The 27502-nt window shown below is 43.6% G+C and overlaps 2 protein-coding genes across 4 annotated transcripts; one reads left to right on the top strand and one right to left on the bottom strand.

Moving 5' to 3' along the window:
* ybx1 (Y box binding protein 1) lies at nt 1–5648 on the top strand. Of its 2 annotated transcripts, none has more exons than XM_083642282.1 (8): nt 1–267; nt 2127–2190; nt 2427–2460; nt 2545–2634; nt 2785–3069; nt 3417–3604; nt 4004–4292; nt 5303–5648. In XM_083642282.1, the coding sequence occupies exons 1-7, from the start codon at nt 162–164 to the stop codon at nt 4245–4247; spliced, it is 1011 nt and encodes a 336-aa protein (XP_083498408.1). In that variant the 5' UTR covers nt 1–161; the 3' UTR covers nt 4248–4292; nt 5303–5648. The 2 variants fall into 2 exon arrangements, with proteins under 2 accessions (XP_083498408.1, XP_083498407.1); XM_083642281.1 differs by having other exon boundaries at nt 23–267; nt 3417–3592.
* arhgef16 (Rho guanine nucleotide exchange factor (GEF) 16) lies at nt 5319–27502 on the bottom strand. 2 transcript variants are annotated; one of them, XM_083642279.1, is made up of 15 exons: nt 27292–27502; nt 24579–25232; nt 18119–18170; nt 16635–16798; nt 15910–15966; nt 14189–14349; nt 13385–13537; nt 12226–12355; nt 10904–10978; nt 10511–10603; nt 10125–10276; nt 8474–8635; nt 7699–7769; nt 6534–6635; nt 5319–6376 (listed from the first exon to the last, which is right to left on the bottom strand). In XM_083642279.1, exons 2-15 carry the CDS (start codon nt 25164–25166, stop codon nt 6237–6239), a joined length of 2100 nt encoding a protein of 699 aa, XP_083498405.1. In that variant the 5' UTR covers nt 25167–25232; nt 27292–27502; the 3' UTR covers nt 5319–6236. The 2 variants fall into 2 exon arrangements, with proteins under 2 accessions (XP_083498405.1, XP_083498406.1); XM_083642280.1 differs by lacking the exon at nt 27292–27502 and adding an exon at nt 27082–27217.

Genomic DNA, 27502 nt, shown 5'->3' with positions numbered 1-27502 from the left:
TTTCTTATTCTGCCCAGTTCGATCGGCAACGGGAGCGGAGAGAGGAAAGCAGAGAGCCCGAAGGCAGCAGCCCCCACCACCGCCGGCCCAGGTTACCATCTAGCACCGGGAAACATACTAGAGAGTCACCGCCGGCACAAGCCCATTACCAACCCGTAACCATGAGCAGCGAGGCCGAGACGCAACAACCACCGCAGCCCGATGCCGATGCGGAGAGCCCATCCAGCCCGACAGCCGCAGCTTCCGCGGCGGATAAGAAGGTCATCGGTAAGCTTGCTTGAAACTACGCTAAGTTAGCGAGCTAACGTTAGCTAGCTGACGTGTGTGTCTTCGGTCACCGTCAAACCAATGCGCCCAAGCGTCGTTTGCTAACGTTAATTAGGCAACCGTTGGTTATGCGGAACGACGTTAATTAACCGCTAGCTAACGTTAACTGACTCGCCTGAATCGCATAACGACTAACGTTAGCTATAACGCTACGTTGCTTGAAGTTGGCTAGTAGCGAGGCGAAACAGAAACTAAGATCATTCACATTTTTCTGAAACCACGCGATGTTTGTTGTACTAGCGTCAGCTAACTTTGGCATTCTTGAATAAAATGTGTTCAACGAAAACCGAACAATGGTTCATTAACGTTAAATTAATTATTGGTAACATAGCAGTTTAGCAGCGCAACGTTAACGTTATATTGGAAATGTCAGTTGGACGTTGGATGGCGTTGACAACCACATAGACTGTAAGACAATATTATGTGCTGCTTAGAATTACGAGTATCACATATTTAATATCCGCATTACGGCTCTTACTGGTAATTCCAATGGAGCACATAGGATAGATCAAGCTAATCCCTTAACGTTAGCCGGTTCATTGGCCTAACCAGCACGACCATAGAATGCCATGCCGACAGTTTAACTTGTTTCTGGCCTTGACATGACGTGTCTATCTGCGCTAGCATTACCAATCACTTGCTAAATAGCCAATCAATTTTAGCTATACTGCGAGCCAGGATAGCTATCTAGCGTTTTCTAACCGTGAAGCACACATGACGTGAATATGAAATCAGCTCACACGGCTACCAATTGCCTGCGTCGTTAGCGAGCTAAAGTTAGCTAGCGGGTATCCCTTTGTTCACAGGGATGTGCTTTAGTTGCGTCAAGACTGTCGGCACCCACATAGCTGGTGTGATCGGCTAAATTATTATAACGTTATTAAGGATGTCTTATCAATTCACCAGAACACAACTGTCCCAGCAGTTCACACATTTCGCTTGGATTAACAGCTATTATTATGGCCGACTAACCGCGATGGTAGCCTGCTGGCTAACGACGCTAGCCTAGCATGCTATATACATGGCTGGTGGGGACACCCAAAATGTCCGCCGTGATATTCTTCGGGTGTCTTTCGCCCTTTAGTTGTCTGAATCGTTGACACCATTCTGGCAACAGATCTGGGCCGTTGTTTTCTTGTACTGACGTTACGGTTAGCGACAAGAAATGCTAACTGATTTGATACGACGGTTTCTGCTTGCTGGCTGTAATCCAACCACATGGTTGAGACTCAGTTAGCCACTTGGCTATGCTATCGAGCCAACTCGGCTTCCTGCTTGCTAGCTTCTCAGGGCGCGACACCACCACCACGTGTAAACGCACAAGTACTTCTAGCAATGCTTAAAATGGGGCAGTAGGTCTCCAGTAGTTGTACCCACAAATCACCTCTTGTTTACACAAGTGACCATAGTGATGCTCACCCGCAGTACATTATTGGCTCCAACACATTGTTTCTTCTCAAATGGACCTGCTGAAATACAGAGTTAAGGAAGCTTTGGGTCCAGGCGAGATCAGAACTACTGTAACGTTAGTCATTACTAGGTAATGCTTTTGGTCCATGCCTCAGACCAAGTGCAGCTGGCATGGGACACTCCTAAGCATCAGTCTCTATTAAAAGGGTGACAGTTGGGGGTTAAATATAACTTCAACATAATCTCTGGCCTCAGTTTTTCATAATCTGTCTGGTCATTTGTTCATTCCTTTACTGTTCATCATCCTTGGGGATCTGAAGGATGATCGAGCTGGTTTGCAAATCAAAACGGAATGAATCCTGGTTAAACTTTTTTGTGTCTCATTGCAGCAACAAAAGTCTTGGGTACAGTCAAATGGTTCAACGTCAGGAATGGATACGGTTTTATCAATAGGTAGGTGGACCCCACCCCCATCTCTGCCACTAACATGATCTGTCCCAATCCTATTATGGCTTTGATTTGCTTACAAAGCTGACCAGACCTGCCGGTCACAATGCTCTTGTTACATGCAGTACTTAATGAGTCTTTACACTTGCTGGTTTAGTGACAATCTGTCGACAGATACAATGTGGCTCAGCGGACTCCTGCTGACTGGATATCATTGAAACCCATTTTCTTCTTTTGTTTAGGAATGATACAAAAGAGGACGTTTTTGTACATCAGGTAAGAAACCATAGCCAGTCTTTAAGTTTTATTCATAAATTAACTCCAATGTGAAATCTCATATCTGTAATTGTATCATTGCAGACGGCCATAAAAAAAAACAACCCAAGGAAATACCTTCGCAGTGTTGGAGATGGAGAAACTGTAGAATTTGATGTGGTTGAAGGGGAGAAGGTAAGCAGCATATAGACATAATTCCATCGTTATTAATGGGTTTAATTTATTCAAAGGTTTAAATGAGTGTTTGCGTTAATTGACCTTGACACTGGGACCTATAATTAATAAATAATAAAATGGAGAAACAAATATTAATTATGTGTACAGGGAGCAGAGGCGGCAAATGTCACCGGCCCAGGAGGCGTTCCAGTCCAGGGAAGCAAGTATGCCGCTGACAGGAACCGCTATAGGCGCTATCCCCGCAGGAGAGGACCACCCCGTGCCGGAGACTACCCAGAGAACTACCAGAGCGATGGCGAGGGAGAACCAGGCAGCGAAGGCCGTGAGAAGAGTAGACGCGAGGGGGCAGAGAGCGCCCCGGAGGGAGAGATGCAGCCACAGCAGCGCAGGCCCTCATACCCTGGTGGCAGACGGCGCTACCCGCCATACTTTGTACGTAGACGCTACGGCCGCCGGCCCCCGTACACCAACGCACCACAGGGAGAGATGACTGAGGTACGCCGTCACAGGGCTACTATCCTGAAGCAGGCACTCCAGTGATGTCATACGCAACTCTCAACCCTCTCCTTTCCAACGGTCACGTGGTTTTTGGACAATAAATCTTGGTGTATCGGGGGCCAATATGCCGCAAATTGACTCACCCAGGCCCTCGTCTCTGCTCTACGAGTATTTCTAGTAACGAGTCTTCACATTTATTTTGAGCCCGAGTGGAAATTCCCTGTTTGGCTCTGTAAGGAGCCGCCCAAAAGTTATTGTTTGACTGATCTGTTTGCTTTCAGGGAGGTGGAGGCGAGCGAGGAGGTGAGAGAGGTGAGCGAGGTGAGCGAGGTGAGCGAGGTGATCGTGGAGGCGAGCGCGGAGGTGAGCGTGGAGTTGAAGGTGACGAGAACCAGGGAGGTCCAGACCAGGGAAACAAACCAATGAGGCAGAACTACTACAGAGGCTTCCGACCAAGGTTCAGTCCAAGGTTTGCATGTTGGCTTCATTGACACCAGGCTGCAACATGGGAGAGAACGGCACAATAGGCTAGACTGACTTTTAAACCTGATTTTGATACCAATTGGGAGTTTTCCCACTAAAACTGACCTTAAAGTAATTCATGCCACTCTGATTCAGAGAAGTCTGCGTTCTCCTTTATTGCAGCCTAACCTCGAATGGCAGCCGCACATACAAATACTGTTTTATTATTTAACAAAAATTCGTGTGACTTTGGAATTCATTGTGATGCACAAAAATGTATGCAAGAGTTGACATTGATTTAGTTGTTGGCCATGCAATCGGCTGGAGATGCAGTGCATCCCAGTCTGTTGCTGTATTGCCTCTATGTTTTTAAACTCTCTCCTCCTTTGTGCTTGCCCCCACCCAGAGGTCCACCACGTCCCAGACCGGTGCGGGACGGTGAGGAGAACAAGGAGAATCAGGGCGGTGAGGGTGGCCAAGACCAAGAGCCCCGCCAGCGACGCTACCGCCGCAACTTCAACTACCGCCGCAGACGCCCTCAGGCCGGCGACAAACCACCCGGCAAGGAAGGCAAGGAGGCCAAGGCAGAAGGCGAACCATCCGCAGCGAAAACGTCCGCTCCCGAGGCCCAGCAGGGCGGGGCTGAGTAGGAAACCGCCCGCCCACCGGCACCTACCATCTCTTACCATCGTCGGGTGAGTCTTCTGCAAATGTGCTTTGTCCATCTTGTGTTGATTGAGCTGTTCCGCTCTGCTCACTCTTGTCAGCTAGCGTGCGCTTCATTTACTGACCTTCAAGTCCAGATGGTAAAAGGAGTGCTTTGCTTTCTGTCTTTTCTTATTGCTTTGGTTGTGGATTGCACCATCATGATCATGTTTTTGCTTTTGTAGCAAAGTATTTTGATGTCTGTATGTCATCCTCATGTAAAATATATAGTATGGAACAAGAGTTTGTGGAATTGCACTTCTGGTTATTTTAAATTTCTCGGTCTCATTATTTTTTCTCTTTGTAGAATTGCTGTGGCCTCTGTGCCATTGTAGTCTCTCTTTTTTTTTATATATATATATAATGCAGGGACATGAAAGCCAGATTAGATTTTTGGCACAGTAATGAGTAGTTAATTTCACATGTTCAACCTATGCTGTGAACATATCAGGATAAATAGGCAACAGGATAAACACAATCTTATGGGGGAAATTATACAAAAAGTTCATTTTTGTCCAGCAATTTATCTGGACATAAATACAACTCTGGAAGAAGAAAAAAATAACTGTAAAATTATGATCAGGAGAGCTGGATACAAGAAAAATTTGGAGTGCTCTCTTAATTTAACCCAGAGCAGACTGTAAAAAAAAAAATGTCAACATCACATACTCTGAAGTTAAAACCATAAATTTGTAACCGCTGTGCCTGATTCTTTTGAGAAAAGGCTGCCTAGTCTGCCATCCACACTTTTCATTGGCTCTGTGATGGATGATCCAAAGCATGAGGTGATGCAGTGGATTTGATAAAGCAAACTGTCTGGCAGTGCAGTCCTCTGTGCCATTGTCTCGCTACCTACCGTATGAGGTGTCTCTTTTGGCTTTACTCGCTCCCTGCTATCTGGCGATAGTGATGCAGATTTCCAATCGGTGTGCTGCATGACTTCACTATTCGCAACACTGAATGCAACGGGCCTAATTTTCCTTCTTTTTCTGTCTTACAGTTTTTTGTCAACAAGAAGAAACATCAAAGATCTGAGCAATAAGAAACAGATTTGACTTGACGATCGTCACAAGCTTGCACCATGCGTTTGACCAGATTACCACCGATTGCCTGCAGAATCTATGCAGACCTGTTTTTTTCCATTATTTTTACGTGACAGCTACAAAAAGTTTTGGGGAAACAGCAGATGTTTTTCTAAATCGGTCCTAAGTTTTTACACCAAATGGTTTTTAAAGAAAAAAAAATGGATTTGATATCTGGTCAGTTTGACATTTTTAAATAACTTTTTATGTATTCAAACATTTTAACAAAATGCAAGCTCAAATAAAAGTCAAAGGAGAACTGTCCTGATTGTTGGCTTTATTCCTCTCAAATATATGGGTTCTTACATTGACACAAACCATGGATTTGTTTAATCTCACTGAATAACTCAACTACACTGGGGAGCAGCAGACATTCAACAAAGTCTTGGGAATGGGGCGACAGCAAAAATAGGCGGTCACAATACATGCTTACATACATATTCATAGACACAAAAAGTAATTTCATTAAGATTTTACAAAATCAACCAACTCCTTAAAGCACTATACTTTGTGCTATGACAACTTTTAAGTTACTGTTACAATGTAATGATTCCAACAGTTAACATTCCTGATCCTAGAATGAGGCAAAGACCAGAGTAGGGACGGTGTAGGAAATGGGCTCTTAAAAGTTTGATACTTTGTGGATGTGGACACTAGCACGTTGTAAAAAAAGATTGTCTGATAAGATTAATTACTACAGCAATTAAGTTCAAGGTAGACCAACATTTCTACACAAGAAAAAGACATGACAAATCTGTACAAGTTGAGTTGGCAGTCACCACCCTTCAGGACTATATCCTGCCAATGTCCATTTCTTTTGATGCCATGTACAATGTACTGTAATAATGCCACTCAAACATCGGTCTCTTTGCGTAGGCGCTTCATACGCTGCACATTGTTCTCCATGGCAGTAGGGTTGGTGATCTCTGTGGCACAGCTGGCAGGGAACCAGCCTCTCTCTCCATCCCGCATCCTCTCCCCATGGCACCAGTCTTAAAAGCAGAAAATACAGATTCTTTCAGTTCAGAAGCTCTACATAGTTGCTGTTAAATATGGAAAATGAGACGCATGTAGTTGGATATTAAAAACTCCTGAATTGGATGGCATGTTAAAATAGATATTTGTGAGTGATGCAGGAGACTGCCTCACCCTCCTCTTTGCCCAGGACGTAGACCAGCTCAGCCTGCTGCAGCCCCAGCTCATCTAGCTCCTTGGGCATGTAGGCTTTTGTGGCCTCAGACTGTGGCAGACCTGAAACACATTCACATCAAGCACTGTGGTTCACGGTCATAAAAAGGAGCAACAACATGAAGCAGCTACAAACAGCTGAACAAATGTGTTACCAACTAGACTAATTGTTAGAAACAAAATGGAATATTTGGTATACCTATAGTCAGATGAGAATTAAAAATGTTAAGGCACATGGTCTGATGGGTTGAAAACCGGGCTTATAAAACCTTTCAAAACCCATTTGATAAAAAGAATTGCATAGTCACCACTCTCAATCGAAAGATGAGGCTTATACCTGGAAAGTGTCATATTTAGGAGGTTCAAGGTTTTCACCTGACAGCGTAATCTTAACATTTTATGAGGGTCGAAGTCGACATCAGAATTATTCATTAACGTTACAGTTCCCTACTCTATGCCTGTAATGTCACTGCAAATATGTGAAGCAGGCATGTGAGCAGAGAAAATGGTGGCACTACGCAGCTTACAGTCGAAGAAAAGAGCTTCCAACAAACCAACAACAAAACAAAACCACAACTGTACAAATAAGAATGGGGAGTGGAAGATGGACTGGTTGGGTACATGGCACCATCCTCTTCTGTGACGGCTGCTGCCAGGTTCCAGCAGTGAGGAAAATGGGTTAAAACTAATTGTTTATTTGGCAATGTGCAGTGCAAATGTATTATTCCATAATTAAATAATATTACCCCCAGCAAGGAAGAAAATACTAAAAATCTGATCAAGAGGGGAAGGAGGGGTGCACTCTGAAAATAAATAATGTATTGCTCTGGTTCATTGACAGATCTGGAGAAACTGATTCGATACTTTCCAAGAGAATCTGAGAATCTGTACAAGAGTCTGGAAAAGTAGGGAAAACATTGTATCTCAGTTCTGATAGAAACGTGACCAAGATAGAAATTTGAGATTGGCGCAGATCCTGGTGCTTAATAATACATAAAAGAAGGGTCCACAGATTGATCACGAGTTGTCATTTTTATGAGTCAGATGTACACGCATTGTGAAAATGACGTTCAAGATTAATTCAAAGAGCATTTAAAAAAATGAGGCCCTTGGTAAACAGACTTACCATCTTTACTAGTCACGACACCTGCCTGCTTGTGCTCTGTGAGGGCGCTGACCCAGCGAGCCCGGTCCACCCTGAGCAACCAAGACAAAACAACAGGATTAGATCCATGTGACTCTAAACACAGTGTCCATCTGATCATACAGGGGAAAATTATGTCCATTTTGTTTTGAATCTTAACAAAGTGCATGGAAGAGTTCCGTCAGTAGATGGAGCTAGACTACAAAGCATACAAGTAAATAAATCACATTGTGGACACTTTCCCAGACAGCATATACTGTAATCAATAAATATCAACAAGACTGTCTTTAGAGAGAGAAAGAGGTCGAATCGGCACACTTCATAGCTCTCGATAAGTTTAATGGCAAAACTATTGGGAGCTTATCAATACAGTGTGGATTCTACCTTTCTCGCTATACTTTTGGTTGTTGATCCAGCACCTATATTAGGAAGTGTTTTGGATGGGCACATGTTTTCTTCTTTATTCATAACATGATTCTTTGCAGTAATACAAGATCCATTGCAAATATAAGTCCTGCATTCAAAATCTTAAAAGTACAAGTATTGGCAGCAAAATGTACTTAAGACTATCAAAGTAAACAGACTCATGCAAATCGTCCCCATTTAGAGAGTAAATATATATATATATATATATATATATATATATATATATAAATATTAATACTGATTTATTGACATACATGTAAGCAGTATTTTAAAGTTTGTGAAGCTAATCTTAATCATGAAAACATGAGCACGGGGCTGAGAGCAGCAGTACCTGGACTCGGCCACCAGGGTGATCTGCTCCGCTCTGCCCTCGCTGTTCTTGCTCATCAGCAGTCTGAAACACAGATGGTTGGAGCTTCCTTTGGCCTCCACAGCCTCCTCCACCTCCATCTTCTCCAGGGTAGCGTAGTCCATCACCACAAAGCTCTCCTCACTGGACAGACACACACATCAAATCTATAGCCCCTCTATAGACATTTCCTCACAGCAAGGCTGAGTGGGACTGCCAGCCATGACTAATGCTGAGAATAGACTAGAGGCTTCCAATTGCTCTTATTATGAAAAGAGATAGATCAGAGCCTTCGTCTTCCGGCTTACACATGCCTTTAATCATGCCAAAAAATAATACAAAGGTAGACTACCTTTGTATTATTTTTTGAGAATGTGTTCTTACATTTTGCGTGTTCCAGCAAATAGAGTACATTGCCACAGACCATGTGGCCGTGCCATCTAGAACATGGTTTGTCTGTCTGTCTGTCTGTCTGTCTGTCTTTCTGTCTGTCCCCCCCCCCCCCCTCCCTCCCCCCCCAAAGTAGACCAATCACAGCTCACGCTGCTATGTGCATGACGTCACATGCCCGATGCACCACACCGGGCACCAAACAGCATGGAAGTTAAAGGTGGCACATGTGAAATGTTCATATCTGCACAAATAAGCCAAGAAAAAAGCTCCATATTTTTGTTTAATGCAAAGGCCAAGTAATTGGCTCATTATAACTCGCAGCATTTTAGAAATGGCTCTATTCTCGTTGTCATGGCTCGTTTCTTCGGGAAGAGGCTGTCTGCCTGGGGAGAACCAGAGAGCCAGCCAGGATTCACATCATATTGTGTTTGTAACATAGACCGTTAGTGAAATGTGCCTTTAAGTACGTCATGATACAGAAGTGAGATACTCTCGCAATGCCGTTTCAGCTGGACTATCACCATGGAAGTGAAGAGATTGTATTAACAACGAGCCAACTGCATATTCCCCGCATCCACATTGCATCCAACTCTGTGTTTTGTTATGTTAACACATGTACACATTCCGTGAGCATCTGCTAACAGCACTTACTAACTATTGTGACCCTTGACCTGTGGCCTGGGGTCAAATTTCAAAAGCTGAAAGTGATCCTAATCTTGTGGGTAACTCCTTCTTCTTAGTTGACATAGTTTGATTTCTCCCTTAAGTCAAAACATACACACAGCTGTGTCTGACATGTTGCATGTGAGACTTAAGAATGCCAAGCATGCACCTATCCATGCTCTCTTCCTCCTCGCTCTGTCCTGCTCTCTGCTGCTTCTCATGTTCCCTGCCAGCCACCAGCTGGGTCTGCTCAACGCCCACCAGGGTCACCACCCGGGTGGAAAATAACTACTAAACTACAAGCAAAATGCTAGAAGACTGCTTCTTGTGGTCGGGAAGTTTGTCTGCTCGATCCAACCACAACTTTACCCAACCACGTGCTTTTTAATTGTAAAAAAATGGTGATTTTGTTGGACCAACCAGAGGCGGCGCTAGTGCAGCGACCTAGCCTAGCAGCAACCAGGACATATGCTTTATCCGGCTTCCCACTCGCAGACATGACCAATTGTGTCATTATCTTGCAGCCCTATTCCCAAAAATTAAATGTCTTCAAAAAAATAAAAAAAATAAAACTGACTTCTTCTTCTTGGTGACGATGAGCACGTCGTTGAAGAGGAACAGGTAGTAGCTCCTGTGGCTGAAAGCCCTCCAGATGCTGAGCTCCTCGGGGGAGATGGCCAGCTCTCCACGCTTCCTCAGCCACCGAGACGCCGACACCAAAGGAAACGGCTGGGGACACAGGCGTCACCAATCAAGATAATGTGCAGTCTGTATTAAGAGGGGTACGGCAATGTATACAGCTCATGTAGAAATGTTTCTGTAGTGGGCAGTAACAAACAGGAGGAGGGGGGGGGGGTAGTTTCCAACTTCTAATGTATTCCATCCAACGCATATCTACATCCATTGCTAATGTAAAAAGCGTAATCTTTATGGAAGGTGTGTGTGTGTGCAGCAATACCTTACCTTGATCTTACCAAAATCCATCTGCTTCTGGATGGTGTACATCTGCTCTGTCCTCTCCATCCTCCTCGCCCCATCATTGCAGCTAGCGACCAACTGTTAAGATCATCATCAACATCATCAAGACCATGGCAACACTCATCTTTATTCACTTTTTGACTTGTGAAACACAGACCTAAAGAGAAATTGTCTTGGCTGCTATTTTCCTGAGATCTGCTAGTGGTACTACTATATCAGATTCCCTACAAGTCGTAAGACACTTCTACTGGTCTGACAATAGATCATTGACCAGAGGGGGTCAGGGGGTGTACATTTGAGAAGAAGTAGGTTATGAGCCACCTAACTTGAACGAGGATCACCATGGTTGTATGTGTTGGTCCGAGTCAGCCTCCCTACCTTGCTGATGGCATGTAGGGCCCAGACTGCAGAAAAGTACTCTGCTGTCGTGTCTGGAGTCTTCTGGCAGATGGTCTGTGAGGAGGAAACAGATTTGACGCTCTCAAAGTACCTTTTACTCACTTCTGTAGTCCAAACAGTTGTCTGTGCAACCCTCTAAGTCTTAGACGGTTGCACAGACGGTCTTCTAGTTTCATATGGTAGTTTCATTCGATGTTGGTCTGCTAGCTGTTGCGTGTGTGCTAGATTGTATAATGTTTCTTATGTAATGTCTCCTGTCACTCAATACCTGTAAACGAATGGATGTGTTGGATATGTGCTGTTGTCCTTTTAAATGTTTTTTTTCTTTTCTTTCTTTTAGTCCCTACCCCTCTCCCTCAAGAGGCTTGCCTTTTGTCAGGTCGCCATTGTAAATAAGAATTTGTTCTTAATGACTTGCCTGGTTAAATAAAGGTTAAATAAAATAAAAATAAAATAAGAAGCATCACGCTAGCTTTAAAAATGAGCCCACACAGCCTCCAAAACACAGTCATATTAGAGGATTTTTTTCCCCTTGTCAAATCCCTGGTGGGCCAAAACAAACAGGGGGTGGCCAAACTTGGCCCGTGGGCCCCATGCTCTTAGACATCCATCTGAATCTGACAATCACATCAGACTATCCAAGAGGATTCAAAATGACTGGCTGCAATGTGTGGTGAACGGATGGTGAATTCTATGGCATTTGGGAATTCATCTATGGGGAATCTCATATTAGATTTCGAAAAGGAGTAGAGATTGGGAAAAGGGAATAACATGAAAGTCATAAACCACAACTACTGAGTCCATGGTTATATTAGAATAACAGGCAAAAAATTGTCATGCGGGTCGTCGGTCAGTCAGTCAGTCAGTCAGTCAGTCAATCAAAATGGACACACATTGACAGTAATACAAAAAGTAAAAGTGGTTCTCAAACTGATGGTCATGACTCCCCAGAGGGCTAGAGAGATTATTTTATGGTTTCAACCATAAAAACACATTTACTGTATATAATTAGAAAAAATATATTTCAATTATACAACTTAATTATTATCTTTTTAATTAATATTTGTGATAAATGCTTTATTCTTGTGTATTTTTCAGCTTCTCCCAATTTTCCAATCAAGTAAAATACACAAGAATGGGGGGAAAGGATAATTTAGTGGGAAAGTTCAGCACTTTCCAAGTTTATTCCTGCAACACACTGTCATGAAAAGGTATCACTTCATTATTATTATTATTATTGGGGGTCACAAGCCAAAAAGATTGAGAAGCATTCATCTAGGAGAAGAAGGCTTGAGACTGACATCCAGCAGAAGAGGTAGTCTGGTGACCCGCTGCATGGGGAGGATGAGGAAGGAGATCATAGGAAGGCCTCTGCATTCACTGCTCGCTTCGATCTGCTTCAGCGCCTCTTTAAATTCAGTGTTACTGGATCTAAGACAGAGACCAACTTTAAATGCAGTGTTACTGGATATAAGACAGAGACAGACTTTAAACGCAGTGTTACTGGATCTAAGACAGAGACAGACTTTAAACGCAGTATTACTGGATCTAAGACAGAGACAGACTTTAAACGCAGTGTTACTGGATCTAAGACAGAGACAGACTTTAAACGCAGTATTACTGGATCTAAGACAGAGACAGACTTTAAACGCAGTATTACTGGATCTAAGACAGAGACAGACTTTAAACGCAGTATTACTGGATCTAAGACAGAGACAGACTTTAAACGCAGTATTACTGGATCTAAGACAGAGACAGACTTCAAATGCAGTGTTACTGGATCTAAGACAGAGACAGACTTTAAACACAGTGTTACTGGATCTAAGACAGAGACAGACTTTAAACGCAGTGTTACTGGATCTAAGACAGAGACACAGACTTTAAACAGTGTTACTGGATCTAAGACAGAGACAGACTATAAATGCAGTGTTACTGCCTCTAAGACAGAGACAGACTTTAAACAGTGTTACTGCCTCTAAGACAGAGACAGACTTTAAACGCAGTGTTACTGGATCTAAGACAGAGACAGACTTTAAACGCAGTGTGGATCTAAGACAGAGACAGACTATAAATGCAGTGTTACTGCCTCTAAGACAGACAGACTTTAAACGCAGTGTTACTGGATCTAAGACAGAGACAGACTATAAATGCAGTGTTACTGCCTCTAAGACAGAGACAGACTTTAAACGCAGTGTTACTGCCTCTAAGACAGAGACAGACTTTAAACAGTGTTACTGCCTCTAAGACAGTCAGAGACAGACTATAAACGCAGTGTTACTGCCTCTAAGACAGAGACAGACTATAAATGCAGTGTTACTGCATCTAAGACAGAGACAGAGTTTAAATGCAGTGTTACTGCCTCTAAGACAGAGACAGACAGAGGGGAGATAAATTCTGCTGTCTTTTACTGCAGAGAATCAACTGCATCTTAGCAATCTGCAGCCCTTGTCTGCTACTCACAGCAGCGTCTGCAGCGTCCTCTGCTGGAAGGTCTCGTTAGAGCAGTAGACGATGTAGGGCTCAAAGTGGTGTGCAGCGTGGTTCTGCACAATATCGCTGATATCCCGGATCTCTACGTTGTCCTGGTGACGCCGCTCAAGGTCCTCAAAAAACCTGGAGTGGGAGAGGAAGAGAGAGACAAAGAGGAAGAGAGAGAGAGAGAACAGCAAGGGAGTGAGAGGACTCTTCTTCCTCCCACAGGCATGTTACCTGAGCGAGATCAAAACCAATGCATTCAAGGCTGTGAGAGGGCATACTGTGTAGGCTGAACTGCTTTGACTACGGTTTTAAATTCAAAAGACTGTTTTAGTCTTATCCACCTTATTTCTAGCGGCCATGATGCCTATAAAAAAATAAGGTGGATAATAATAGGATGTACATGATTTTGACTTCTAGCTGTGTGGAAGCGGGCATTTTTTTTCTAAACACTTTGTTTGTTGGTAAAATGACACCCAAACACCAGCCCAACCCAGGAAGCTATGACTGATTGACACAGAGCAGAAGACATTATCATCTCAAAGCCAGTGAATACCTCAAAACCTCAAACCAAGCAGGCAGCAGAACCAGTTTGTCCAGCGTGTTCCAACATGCTGAGGGAGCCCACAGGATACTGGAGACATGCTAAGACAAAGAAATGCTCTCGCTGAAACTTTAAATCAGCCTATTTCCACTTGAAAGACCACTCCCTCCTGCGTCTTACACGCCCACGCGCATGCACGCACACACACACACAAACACACACACACACACACACAGTGTGCCGACCGTTTGCTGACTCCGTGGATGACGGCGATGTTGGAGAAGAGGTGATGGTGCTCGGTCTTCGTCATGGTCTTCCTCAAGGCGTCGCTGCTCTGGAAGTGGCGCACCAGGATAGCCAGACTGTGTAGGTACGAGTGCTCCGACGTGATGATCTCAAAGATGGCCTGTAGTCACATGTACACAGATCGAATGTGAAGGAGCGGTTCACATTTACATCCTTCATTTCAGCCTCAACTTTAAAACCAAACATCCAGCCTCAGATGCTTTTACACTGTTAGATATCAATCTGTGATGTTCAACGGCTGTTGCGTGGCCTCGCCTGCTCTACTGGCACACGCACAATTGCTCAACTTTGCATCGAGTGCTCGAGTGACATCACCGATGATGTCATAGACATTGTGACATCATCAGTGACATCACAATTGCTCGAGTGACCATCAAAAATGGGACAAAAATTGAAACGGACACAGAGCCCACTTACTCCCTTTTATAGAGGAGGAGGATGATGATGTGTGACATAGGGGGCAATAACTTCTGCAGCATCTCTCAGGAACGTAGCTGCGATGGCAGTTAGCACAGTTGGCACACCTTAGTTGGGTGTTGCCTTAGGTGGTGCTATAACAATGCGCGTGTCCAAAATTGGGCACTGCACTTCCCAAGTTTGAAGTCGATTGGATGAACGGTTCACGGGAAAAATTGCTTTTTTGTGTTGCCAGTAGGTGGTGCTATATGAAGGAAACCCCCATGGGGCACCTCAAATCCCTGACATTACAGCATGTCCGGTGGAACAGCAGTACTTCTCAGTTGTTAATTGATCCAGCTTGTCCCAAGCTTCACCCACATGCGTTCATAGCCCATCTTTGGACAGCTGCTGCACCATTTTGCAGTGTAGTGGTTAAGCACTAGAAGTACACCTATGAGCCAGCTAAAGATACAAAAGAGTTAGCCACGCCCCTTTGCAGGAAAGGGACCGGCCTTGATTACATTAGCAGGGTGTGTCTTTATTCAGGGCGCTGTATAGTGTGAAGACTAGAGCGCACAGGGTGGACCTTTGCTATTGACACAGGAGCTTAGACTGCTAACATGACTCATTAAAGGAACCATCACCCTCAGATACTCTTACACTCTTATCAATTTGTGATGATCCGTGCATTACAGGACTTCTTTTGGGATCAAATAGACTTTTTGTTGTTGTACCCACTCCTCAATCAGCCTCATCTACTTGTACTTCAGTTAGTGATTTCCCTGAATGACTTTCAGCAACTGACAGAAAGCAGGTTTGAACTTGTTCCTTTGTTGCTCAAAGGTAGGTGTATGGACATACATATAATAAACAGGTTTATAGTGTAAAGGTGGCTGTATGGACATAAGTATAAACAGGTTTATAGTGTCATTGTTCAGCTGTAGGTTATATATGTTGATGATCATATCTGATCATGACGATGACGATCACACCATCGTGCAGAACATGTGGTTGCATTGCATTCTGGGTATATTGAGGCTGCTGTTGGAGGACAGATTCGTCGCTTTCTCTTCGACAATGGATTTCTCCATCGGTGCAAAATGCTTGCTCTTTGATTCTGAGGGACTGACACCACAACCTGATGTTTACCATTTAAGTTTTAGGCCTGGGCTGGAATATAACCAGTTATATCCACAGAACTACAAAAACATTTCCAAAAGCACAATATCTATCGCATTCTGCAGTTTGCACACACACTGACCTCTTGTCTCTTCCTCGCTTCAGGTGTGATCCTTGTCAGGATGTCGGAGTTCTTCACCTTTGCAAAAACACGAGCAAAAAGCAAAGTTAGGCTCTTGCATGTGACTGTACACTTCACACACACAATCAGTACAGGCCCAAACCCTCAAAGGGCTTCAGTTTTTACATACCCATTTCATAATTTTGTCCCCATTCATTCTATAATTTATAGAATAATTCACCTTATGTAGCCCTGCCCACTTGACCCATTGTGTCACGACTTCCTTTTCAAAACGCCTGCTGTTTTAAATGGTAAATGGCCTGCATTTATATAGCGCTTTTATCCAAAGCGCTTTACAATCAGTAGGTACATTCACCCATTCACACACCGATGGTGGCAGGCTGCCACGCAGGGTGCTGGCACACCGTCGGGAGCAATTTGGGGTTCAGTATCTTGCCCAAGGACACTTCGACATGCAGCCTGGAGGCGGTGGGAATCGAACCACCGATCTCTTTTATCCAAAGCGATTAGTGGACGACCCGCTCTACCTCCTGAGCTACAGCCGTTTTACCTGCTCAAACTAATCTGACTCACCTGGTCAAACCTAGTTTGACTCACGTAATTAGTCAGACTAGGTTTATGAGTCACAGGAAGTGTAAACACAATCAGAACTTCCGATTGTGTTTACACTTCCTGTTAGTCTCTCACGCCAGACTGTCTCTTCTACATAAGGTGAATAGGTTTACCTGTGGCAGCTGGCTCCAGGTGAGCTGTGCTGGCCGGTAGCTCTTCACCACGATGCCCTGGTCCTCCGCAGGAAGTTCCACCACCACAAAGTCGTCCAGCAGCTCGTCCTGGTTGGTGGAGTGCAGCCCTCGCTCACGGATCTCCTGGTAGAGGTGCGGCGTAGCTGAGGAGGACCGCATCGACATCAGCAAACATTACTTCAAATTCAGATGGTTTTGTACTTTCATGAGTCTGCTGGGACCAAGACAAACGACTGAGAATACACTGCAAAAAATACACTGCAAATCCCTGAAAGACGTTCAGACATTTACTTTCTGGAAATACCAGATTTCTATCAAAGGTATTGATAATATGAGACTATCAAAAGGTATTTATAATATGGGACTAATCTGAAATATTTCTCCTGCTATATTATGCAGGCTTCTGTTATTATTCAAACATAAATCGGTCACATTTGCTGAGAGAAGTACTTATGGGTATTCTGTAACAAATATAATAACCACTGTTGAAATGTGTCAACATAATAACACAGGTCACATTGGGAATTGAAGCGTAGGAGGTGAGAATGCATCAGTCTGGGCTCTGGAACAGAGCTGAGTTTCAGTTGGGTTGAAAAGCACAGTTGTGCCTGGAGCAGTGTCATTATTGGGGAGGCTGGTAGAGCGCTGTGTAAGGGAAAGGTCACAGGTGCAATCCCCACAATGCCCAAAGGTGTCTGTCTAACATGTGCAGCAGGCAAGTAGGTATCATGTATTTGATCAGCTATCTTATCAGACAGTAGGGGAAATCAAAAACACATTTTTCTCGGTCATCAGCTGACCACACTTGCACAACACTCCTTCGGGACATAAACTTATCTCATGGGCCACTACACAGTACAATCATCAGTGTTCATTTGTCTTTGTCTTATGAGGGTAAAAATCAATACTATAAGCCAGTAATTACATACATACACATCCACCCACATCCAGAGTTAATTTATTTAACACTTTTAGATTGTTTTGAACAGCCACCCCAGCATCATCCCAGCTCTATGAGTGGACAAACAACACTCCAATCAACACTTGGCTAACTGTCACTGAAAAAAAAATCAACACATTAGCCATGGGAAAGTACAGGACATTAAAAATCTCAAAATTCAGGACCTAACACTCTGACGTTCAGAGAAATCCTGCACAGAGTGAATGATTTCCTGTTTGCTCCTCTGCTGCAGCTGCATCATCTCTGCAATAGGAAATAGCGACTCTCTGTCATCCATCCGCATATCAATCCCAATTCATACTCTCCTCCTCCACTCACACAGGCTAATGCTGCTGCAAGCAATTCGCTTGCAGATACAGGCAGATACAGGCAATTGCCGACACAGAGAAGCTCTGACGTTTTGAAGAAGATGAAGACAAACGTTGCAGTTCTTTCCCAAGTCATTTGTATTCCCATGAGCAAAATGTAGGGAAGTGGACACAGTGACACACAGTGCACATACCATCTTTGAAGGATCCGCCATGCTTCTGGTTCCTCTTTCTCCCCAGGGTTCTCTAGAGGGGAGACAGCAGCACAGCCTGACTTTATCACTGTGGAATGCATGGGCCTCCACACACACTCCATTTGTAGTTTTCTCCCTCTCTTCCCCTGCTCCTGAATTCTCTCTAGAACGGCCTCTTTTCCTCCCTAAATGCTGGATTTTCATGTATTTTCTAGTAATAGTCGACAGTATGAGTGGTTACGTGGACTTCCTCAACACCGCCATTCTGTCTGGAAGATAAGAAACAGTGGTGGAAACATGCCATAGGGGTTGACTATGACTCAAGGAGAATTTGACAGAAGTCACCTCCATGGGCTTCTGCTGACTCTGACCTACGAAGCTACTGTATGTGAGAGACCAAGCCATGTGGGTTATCAACTGGGCGTAACAGGCTCCTCTGCTCACAGACTTCATTTATTCATCAGCTTGTAACTGAAGCCTGATTTAACAAAAAATAGATATTGCAAAAATCAAATTGCAATTATGTCAGAAAAATTGCAATTAGATATTTTCCCCCAAATCGTTCAGATATTTGGGATATGATATTTGGGATCAAGCAGAGTTCTGGTGCTCTCTCATATGGAAGTCCTACAGAGACACATAAGACACAGAGACACATACGACACAGAGATACATATGACACAGAGACACATACAACACAGAGATACATATGACACAGAGATACATACAACACAGAGATACATACGACACAGAGATACATACAACACAGAGATACATATGACACAGAGACACATACGACACAGAGATACATACAACACAGAGATACATACGACACAGAGATACATACGACACAGAGATACATACAACACAGAGATACATATGACACAGAGACACATACGACACAGAGATATATACAACACAGAGATACATACATACAACACAGAGATACATACAACACAGAGATACATACGACACAGAGATACATACAACACAGAGATACATATGACACAGAGACACATACGACACAGAGATACATACAACACAGAGATACATACGACACAGAGATACATACAACACAGAGATACATATGACACAGAGACACATACGACACAGAGATACATACGACACAGAGATACATACAACACAGAGACACATACGACACAGAGATACATACGACACAGAGACACATACGACACAGAGATACATACAACACAGAGATACATATGACACAGAGACACATACGACACAGAGATACATACAACACAGAGATACATACGACACAGAGATACATACAACACAGAGATACATATGACACAGAGATACATATGACACAGAGATACATACAACACAGAGATACATACGACACAGAGATACATACAACACAGAGATACATATGACACAGAGATACATATGACACAGAGATACATACAACACAGAGATACATACGACACAGAGATAGATACAACACAGAGATACATACGACACAGAGATACATATGACACAGAGATACATATGACACAGAGCTAAATCATATGTAAGTCATACAGAGACACATACGACACAGAGATACATACGACACAGAGCTAAATCATATGGAAGTCATACAGAGACACATACGACACAGAGATACATACAACACAGAGCTAAATCATATGGAAGTCACACAGAGATACATACGACACAGAGATACATACGACACAGAGCTAAATCATATGGAAGTCATACAGAGATACTTACGACACAGAGATACATACGACACAGAGCTAAATCATATGGAAGTCATACAGAGACACATACGACACAGAGATACATACAACACAGAGCTAAATCATATGGAAGTCATACAGAGACACATACGACAGAGATACATACGACACAGAGATACATACGACACAGAGATACATACGACACAGAGATACATACAACACAGAGATACATACAACACAGAGATACATACGACACAGAGATACATACAACACAGAGATACATACAACACAGAGATACATACAACACAGAGATACATACAACACAGAGATACATACGACACAGAGATACATACAACACAGAGATACATACGACACAGAGATACATACGACACAGAGATACATACAACACAGAGATACATACGACACAGAGATACATACAACACAGAGCTAAATCATATGGAAGTCATACAGAGACACATACGACACAGAGATACATACGACACAGAGACACATATGACACAGAGATACATACAACACAGAGCTAAATCATATGTAAGTCATACAGACACACATACAACACAGAGATACATACGACACAGAGATACATACGACACAGAGCTAAATCATATGGAAGTCATACAGAGACACATACGACACAGAGATACATACGACACAGAGCTAAATCATATGGAAGTCACACAGAGATACATACGACACAGAGATACATACGACACAGAGCTAAATCAGTTTTTCAATGCATGTGGAGACTACAAATAAAGGACAATCTATTGCTTGATATGGCTGCTTTTTTAGAGAGAAAAGTTCTCTCTTTTTTTTTTTATAATTCAACACCCCATCCAACACTCACTTTGGCTGGGTTTCCCAAAAGCTTCTTTGCGCTAAGAAGCTAATTCAACCCTTCTTAAGGCCCCCTTAAGAAGCAAACGCGTTTCCCAATTGCTTCTTTACGAAGGCATGCGTTTCCCAAAAGCTTCTTAGCGCTAAGAAGCTTCTTTGACCCTTCTTAAGGCTCCCGTAAGAAGCCAACGAAGCCAACGCGTTTCCCGATTGCTTCTTAGCCTAAAATTATCTTCCAATTATCCTCTGTTAAGAAGGCTGCGTTTCCCAAAAGCTTCTTAGCGCTAAGATGATCTTTCGTTAAGAAGGTTTTGTAAGAAGGGTCTGGAGCCTTCTTAACACCTTCTTAATGACAAAACACTGGCAGATCCAGCCGCGTCAGGCAAAAGGAGATACTTGTGTCCACTGTTCCTCTTGTGTTTTTCCCTTTTTCCTTTCTTTCATGTACCCTTTAGTGTTTAAAATTAGGGAACACTTGAAAATCTTCCCTGTATGTATGGTTACTTGTGTTTTAAATGTTTTACCGTAGGCTATATTCCTCTAATCAGAATGGATTCCTTTTATAATGTTGTGGATTTATATAGCACCTTTCACAGAACCCAAGGTCGCTTAAATTCTGTAGTGTTTCTCTGTTTTGTTGTATGCTGTGTATATAAAGCAATTTGAACTGCAGTCCATGTCTGAAATAAATAATGTTTAATAAAGTTTAACATGACCATGATTAGGTGTTAACAGTGTTTCTCAACCACTGAGTCGTGGCCCACTGCTGGGCTCAGAGTGCCATCAAGTGAGCCGCTCCAGTTAAGATGCTTCTTAAGAGCCTTCTATTTTTTTTATTTTTCTCGACTGTTAAGAAGGCGTTTGGGAAACACTTCTTTGGAGCCTTCTTAACTCCTTAAGAAGCTTCTTAACTCCTTAAGAAGCTTCTTAACTCTTAAGAAGCTTCTTTGTTGGGAAACTCAGCCTTTGTCATTATCATCTTGTACTAGGCCTGAAAAATGAATGGCCTATTCAACTTGAATTTAGCCTGGACTACCTGTCCAATTCTTTTTCCTTTACTGCGAGTTCAGACTTTATAGTAATGGACAGAGGACAACAGGACCCTGTACCTCGCTTCCGGGGGATTGCTTAAACGCACCGGTGCGTTTGAGCGTGGCGGCCGCTCGTGCCCTCGCTGCCATGCCCTCAATGTCCAGGCTGGTCTCAGTCGCTCTGTACGACTTGTTCCTGCGGTTCCTCCTCAGAGCGAAGCCCTCCCTGGCCGTCGCTGTCGTAATCCTCCCAGGACACGGCCGACCAAGGAGTAGGACGCACACAAGACCACCAGCTATGACCGCGGGACCAATATGGGTCCCCAAACCATGAGACAGTGATCAGTATCTCAGGTACACCCCTCTCTACTGACTGTATACTGTCCAAAGGTCTTTTCCTACGCTCCCACTTACAACACCAATGCCTTTCCAGCATCCAAATATATTGATTTCTTCATCAAACCACTCACCAGTTCCCTCAAAGCATACCTCCAAGACACCACACGTGCTAAAAAAACTATCTACTACTATAACGCTTATCTGGTCACCATCAGCGTTGGGCAAGTTACTTTCAAAATGTAATATACTACATATTACTAGTTACCTTCATTTGAAAGTAATAAGTTAATTTACAATATTACTGTCTGTGTAGAGTAACTCGTTACTTATTTATTACACTACTTTTGCATTACTTTTACCAAAAGAACAGCAGCAGCAGAATGACATCGCTGCCCCGGAACCATCCCGAAAAATAATTTCAACCGCCTTGAAGTCAGTAGGTACTGTAAACAATCCAAAATTCTAAATGTTATACTTTTCCTTTGTTATTGTCATTTATAGTGGTTATTTGCATAAAAACACAGTTAGATTAGGAAATGATTGTATCTTTTTGAAATATGTGCTTTGATTTATTTTTTTTATTAACTCAATTTGTAACTTGAGTTTTGACAAAGTAACTGGTATAATATTACTGAAATCCTATAAGTAATAAGTTACATTACTGAGTTACTGCTAAAAGTAATTACATGTAATATGTTACTTTTGTAATGAGTTACAGTACCCCCAACACTGATCACCATGGATATACCATATGGCCAGTGTCGGAGGCTTTCGGAGGATTTGTGACACAGAGTGACTTTGAACACAAAGCCAATGATATGTATTCTAGATTTGCACAGAGGGATTACAATAAAAAATATTCTCAATCCAGCTCTCACCAGAGCTCTATCCTTGGGACAGAAAGCAACTTTTGAACAAGAGACCCCGTGAACAACAGCCATCTAGAATCTGTTTGACTACACAGTACAGCAACATGGCCTATGACATTAGGCACATCGTCACTAAGAACTGGGACATCTTACTCAGCGACCCCTCCCTCTGTAGCAGCATCCCGGAGCCTCCTGCCTTTTCTTTCAGAAGGTCACCAACACCGAGAGACAGCCTGGTGAGGAGACACCAACCAGCCCCCAAAGCCACCACCTGGTTCCCCAAACCTACTGGCACCTTCAGGTGTGCCTCATGCAGTCATTGCAACAACATGAAGAGAGACCATACATTTGTGGATGTCTTCAGTCACAGGCATGGACTGTATAATAGGACTAGGACTTTTCAATGTAGAAGTTTTGCAAATTGTAATAGGCTACTACATTTGTGGTTTACAGACTTGAATGTGTGTGTGGCTTCTACATTGGCCGCACAAAATGCAAGCTGAGGGAGAGATTGGCTCAACACAAGTCCGCCATCAGGACCAACTACCCCCATGGCTCAGCACTACAAGACTGTAGGCCACACCAGCTAACACCACACCAGTCGTGACACTTTGATGGTCATGGCCTTAGAGGTCACCCCCAAAAATGTAAAGAAGAGGGGACAGACTCAAGCACCTTCTTAAACGTGAGACTTTTTGGATCAAGACGCTCAGAGCCACGGTCTTTCCTGGTCTAACTGAGGACAATGACTTCTCTCCCTTCCTTTAAAACTTTCTCTAACACTTTTCTTTCTTTCTTATCATTGTATTGTATGATTCATGCATGTATTGTGTGACTCACCTATTACTATGATGCTTTTGTATAGTACGACCTAGCATTCATTCTAACATATCTATATCTATATCTATATCTATACACACACACACATGTATATATATTCTTATTGAAAGTGTGATTTGGCTATATTTGAATGTGACAGTTCACTTATCTGAGCTCACCCCAGCCCATTCCTTTTCAGATAAAAGATTTATTCTATTGTCTTTTCCTTGTTTGTTTTTATTGTGTGTGTGTAACTGTTACATTTGCTCATCTTCTCTACTGGGTGGTCCCTTTAAATAGGTAACATCTCACCCATGTGACTCCACCACATCACATGACCTCTTTGTAGGCTTTAAATCCAGCACCTGTACGTGATTGCATTTACTGTATACCCTGATGAAGACTTTGTGAGTTGAAGCACATTGGTCTTATCCCTGCTGTATTAAAGGATTTGTAAGAACTACTTCAGAGTGCCTCGGATGCCTTTCTCCTGGCTGCAGCCTACACCTGTGGACCTCCTTCACACTCTGGACACTCAAAGTTTTTTTTTTAAATCTCCGTTCATATTTTTGCCCCATCCTTGATTTTTTTATTATCTAACAAACTCTGATTTATACTCTACAAACTCTGGTTCATTGACCCAATGCAGCACTCCCATCTCTATCTACTTCTGTCGTTCTTTTAATAATTCAACACCCATCCAACACTCACTTTGTCATTAGAATCTTGTACTAGGCCTGAAAAGTAAATGGCCTATTCAACTTGAATTTAGCCTGGACTACCTGTCCAATTCCTTTTACTTGACGGTAAATGGACTGAGGACAACAGGACCCTGTACCTTCTTGCCTCCGGGGCTGCGGGCCGGACTCGGACTGGGGGCTCGGTCCTCGCTGACGGGTTTGAGCGTGGCGGCGGCCGATCGTCCCCTCCCCTCCATGGCCGCCTCAAAGTCCATGCTGGTCACAGCCGCTCTGTACGACTTGTTCCTGCGGTTCCTCCAAGCCAAGCCCTCCCCATCGCTGTCGTAATCCTCCCAGGACACGTCGGGCCCCGCGGTGGAGTGACGGCTCCGGGCCCCGCTGCTCTCCCGCGCCACAGGGAAGCTCACCACTGTGGTGTGGTGGCGCTGGTGGTGGTGCTTGGGCCGGCTGCTCATGGCCAGATTCTTGGGGATGAGCTGCTGGCTGCCCAGCTTCAGCGACGCGGGACTCCGGGTGCTCAACACCACCTGCTGAGGCACCAACAGCAGCCCAGCCGCTGACTCTGTATCTGGCTGGGTCATTGATGTGTGGGGCTGGGGGCTGGGGGAGCGCTGCGATTGGCCGAAATGATTGTCTGTCACAGTTATCTGGAGGTCTGGGAAGCGGCTGTCCAGAAGGAGAGGGGCTTGGTCGCCCATGCTGCTGTCTGACTGTCTATGGGACATGGCCTCCCCGCCTGTGACCTCGGCCTGGTCCACTCAGCTCTTCAGCATCTACAGCATGGAAGGAGTCTGAAGATGACATGACAAAAACACATGACATGCATGAACAGGAGACAACCAGGAGTCTGTCTGCTTAAGATCATCTATACAACTAGCACCTTCAATGGGGATACAAGGAAAAGCAAAGGGGGTGTGAGTGTTTTTGTTTCAATGACCCACAAATGCCAGCAGTGACCTACAGTCAGGGATCGCGGAACCGCCCGGGCCACCCGGGCCGCGGCCCGGGTACTTTTCAGTTCCCCCCAAAAAAAAAAAAAAATTTTTTTTTTTTTTTTTTTTTTTTAGATTTTTTTTTTTTTTTTTTTTTTTTTTACAATTAAACCTCATTTACTTATTACACTCGACTGGTTGTTTTTCAGATGTGATGTGAATCTAAAGTGAACTAAACAAGTCAGATCCACTATAAATGTTTTTCAGTAGATGCTGTGATGTAGCCACAAGAAAGGTGCAATATTAATGTTTTTCAGGAGATGGCGATGTTGCTAGCTATAGGTTCTAAACAAGAAATGTGGTTCAAATGTTTACAGTAGTTTTCCTTTCTGGCTGCACTACAATGTTACAATGCTGTGAGACAGGCCCGGCGTTGGAGGGGGGCCTGACCGGGCCGGGCCCCCCATTCCCTAAACTGGCCCCCCCATTCAATTTTTTTTTTTTTTTTTTTGTGTGTGCTAAAAACGTTTTTCCGTTTTTCTGTTTTAAAGTTTAAAACGGAATCTGGCTGTCATTAGGCATTGATTAACTGAATGCTATTGCTAACTGTTACTTTGAACCTCCATTTGCAATGATTCTGGCTGGATATTAATTAACTATTGTAAATTTGTCACAATGAATGCAATTTGTGCACAATGTGTAAATACATTTAATATTAATTGTTTAGGCCTATTTGTAAAGTCACAACACATTAGAGATGTGTGTAGTTCCTCATAGATTTAGCCTCTTCCTTTTGCTCTCAAATGCACCAGTTTGACGAATTTTACTTTAAAATGTACAAAATCTTCTTCCGGGGGAGAATCCCCCCGGACCCCCCTTGGCCCCCCCAAGCTAGGGGCAGGCCCCCTCTGTAATTTGGTTCTGGAGCCGGGCCTGCTGTGAGACGGAGCGAAACACAAAAGATGCAATATTAATAGTTTTTCATGAGATACTCAGTATTTAATATTAATACTAATACTAATAATAGAAAAGGAGAAGATACTGAATAATGACATCACAACAGTATAATCCTAATGTTAATTTAAAATTAAATATTCTTCTAAATATGGATAAAAGTCCAAAAAACATAAAATTTTCTTCGGCGCTGCCGAGATTCGGGGGGACGCGCCCCCCCGACGGGGGGACACGCCCCCCCGACACGCCCCCCGGCCCCCCCAAGTTCAGATGCGTTCCGCTATCCCTGCCTACAGTGGGGTTCCCAGATCTCTCCCCATCTGAGAAGAACTCGTGATCCGATCCCATTCCCCCTCAAGAGTGCGACCAGTCAAGCTCCTATCAAGGGAACGAACCAACCCGTGACTCATTGCTGCCTCCCACACAACAACGCTGCACACTTGCCCACACAGAAGACCTGCTCCAGCAAAACGCTCCGCAGAAACTACACCCAGAATACGAATTCAACAAACGCATGTTCATACTTACTGAATGCTTTTAACTGGCCCTGCATGTTAGGCTATTAGCTGTGTGGTAGCTAAATTGTGCATACAAAAAACACAGCGAGTAAAAAGTCGCTTTTACAGAAGCAGGTAGGCGGCCACACTATTATAACATGTAATTATAATGGCAACTTACTCCCACAATAACTTTAATCTCAATCAATTTGCCGTGTTGAGCTTCAAAATGTAGTTCCTCGTGCCATAATACTCACATTAAGAAGTTGTTCAACTACCGTATATAGGTCCTATTCCCCACCAGATTTCCACCGCAGTCTTCATTTTCCAATAACTTCACTGCTTGAAAGACGGATTAGGGAGGAGGGGGAAAATGTCTGCCTCACATTCCCACGGTTCATAACAGCGAAGTGACACGACACCCACACTCCACTCCGCACTGTGATGATTAGAACAAGTAGCCTTACCTGTTGGAGATGCCTTCATTAACAGCTTTCTGAGCTGAAATCAGAGCGCAGTGCGGCGGCAGTTGTCCAGAAGCGGCTGTCCAGTCTGTTGGTTCAGTGCGGCGTCCTCCGCTCCACTCTGTCACACATTTTCTCACTCACTCACTTCCTCTTCTGTTTTGCAGGGACCCTCTCTGTGATGCTGACGTCACCACAGGTGAGTGCCAATCAA

This window comes from Poromitra crassiceps (assembly GCF_964638095.1).
Source record: "Poromitra crassiceps genome assembly, chromosome: 8".
NCBI lineage: Eukaryota > Metazoa > Chordata > Actinopteri > Beryciformes > Melamphaidae > Poromitra > Poromitra crassiceps.
This window is presented reverse-complemented; position numbering and strand designations above follow the sequence as displayed.

What these genes read in the sequence shown, in the direction of transcription:
- ybx1 (XM_083642282.1), top strand. Translation starts at nt 162, where the DNA reads ATGAGCAGCGAGGCCGAGACGCAACAACCACCGCAGCCCGATGCCGAT. An exon ending in AGGACGTTTTTGTACATCAG is followed by an intron (nt 2,461 to 2,544) that starts GTAAGAAACCAT and finishes GTATCATTGCAG; the next exon opens with ACGGCCATAAAAAAAAACAA. An exon ending in CGACCAAGGTTCAGTCCAAG is followed by an intron (nt 3,605 to 4,003) that starts GTTTGCATGTTG and finishes GCCCCCACCCAG; the next exon opens with AGGTCCACCACGTCCCAGAC.
- arhgef16 (XM_083642279.1), bottom strand. Translation starts at nt 25,166, where the DNA reads ATGTCCCATAGACAGTCAGACAGCAGCATGGGCGACCAAGCCCCTCTC. An exon ending in CCTGGAGCCAGCTGCCACAG is followed by an intron (nt 15,967 to 16,634) that starts GTAAACCTATTC and finishes GTTTTTGCAAAG; the next exon opens with GTGAAGAACTCCGACATCCT. An exon ending in ACCCTGGTGGCCGAGTCCAG is followed by an intron (nt 7,770 to 8,473) that starts GTACTGCTGCTC and finishes TTGGTTGCTCAG; the next exon opens with GGTGGACCGGGCTCGCTGGG.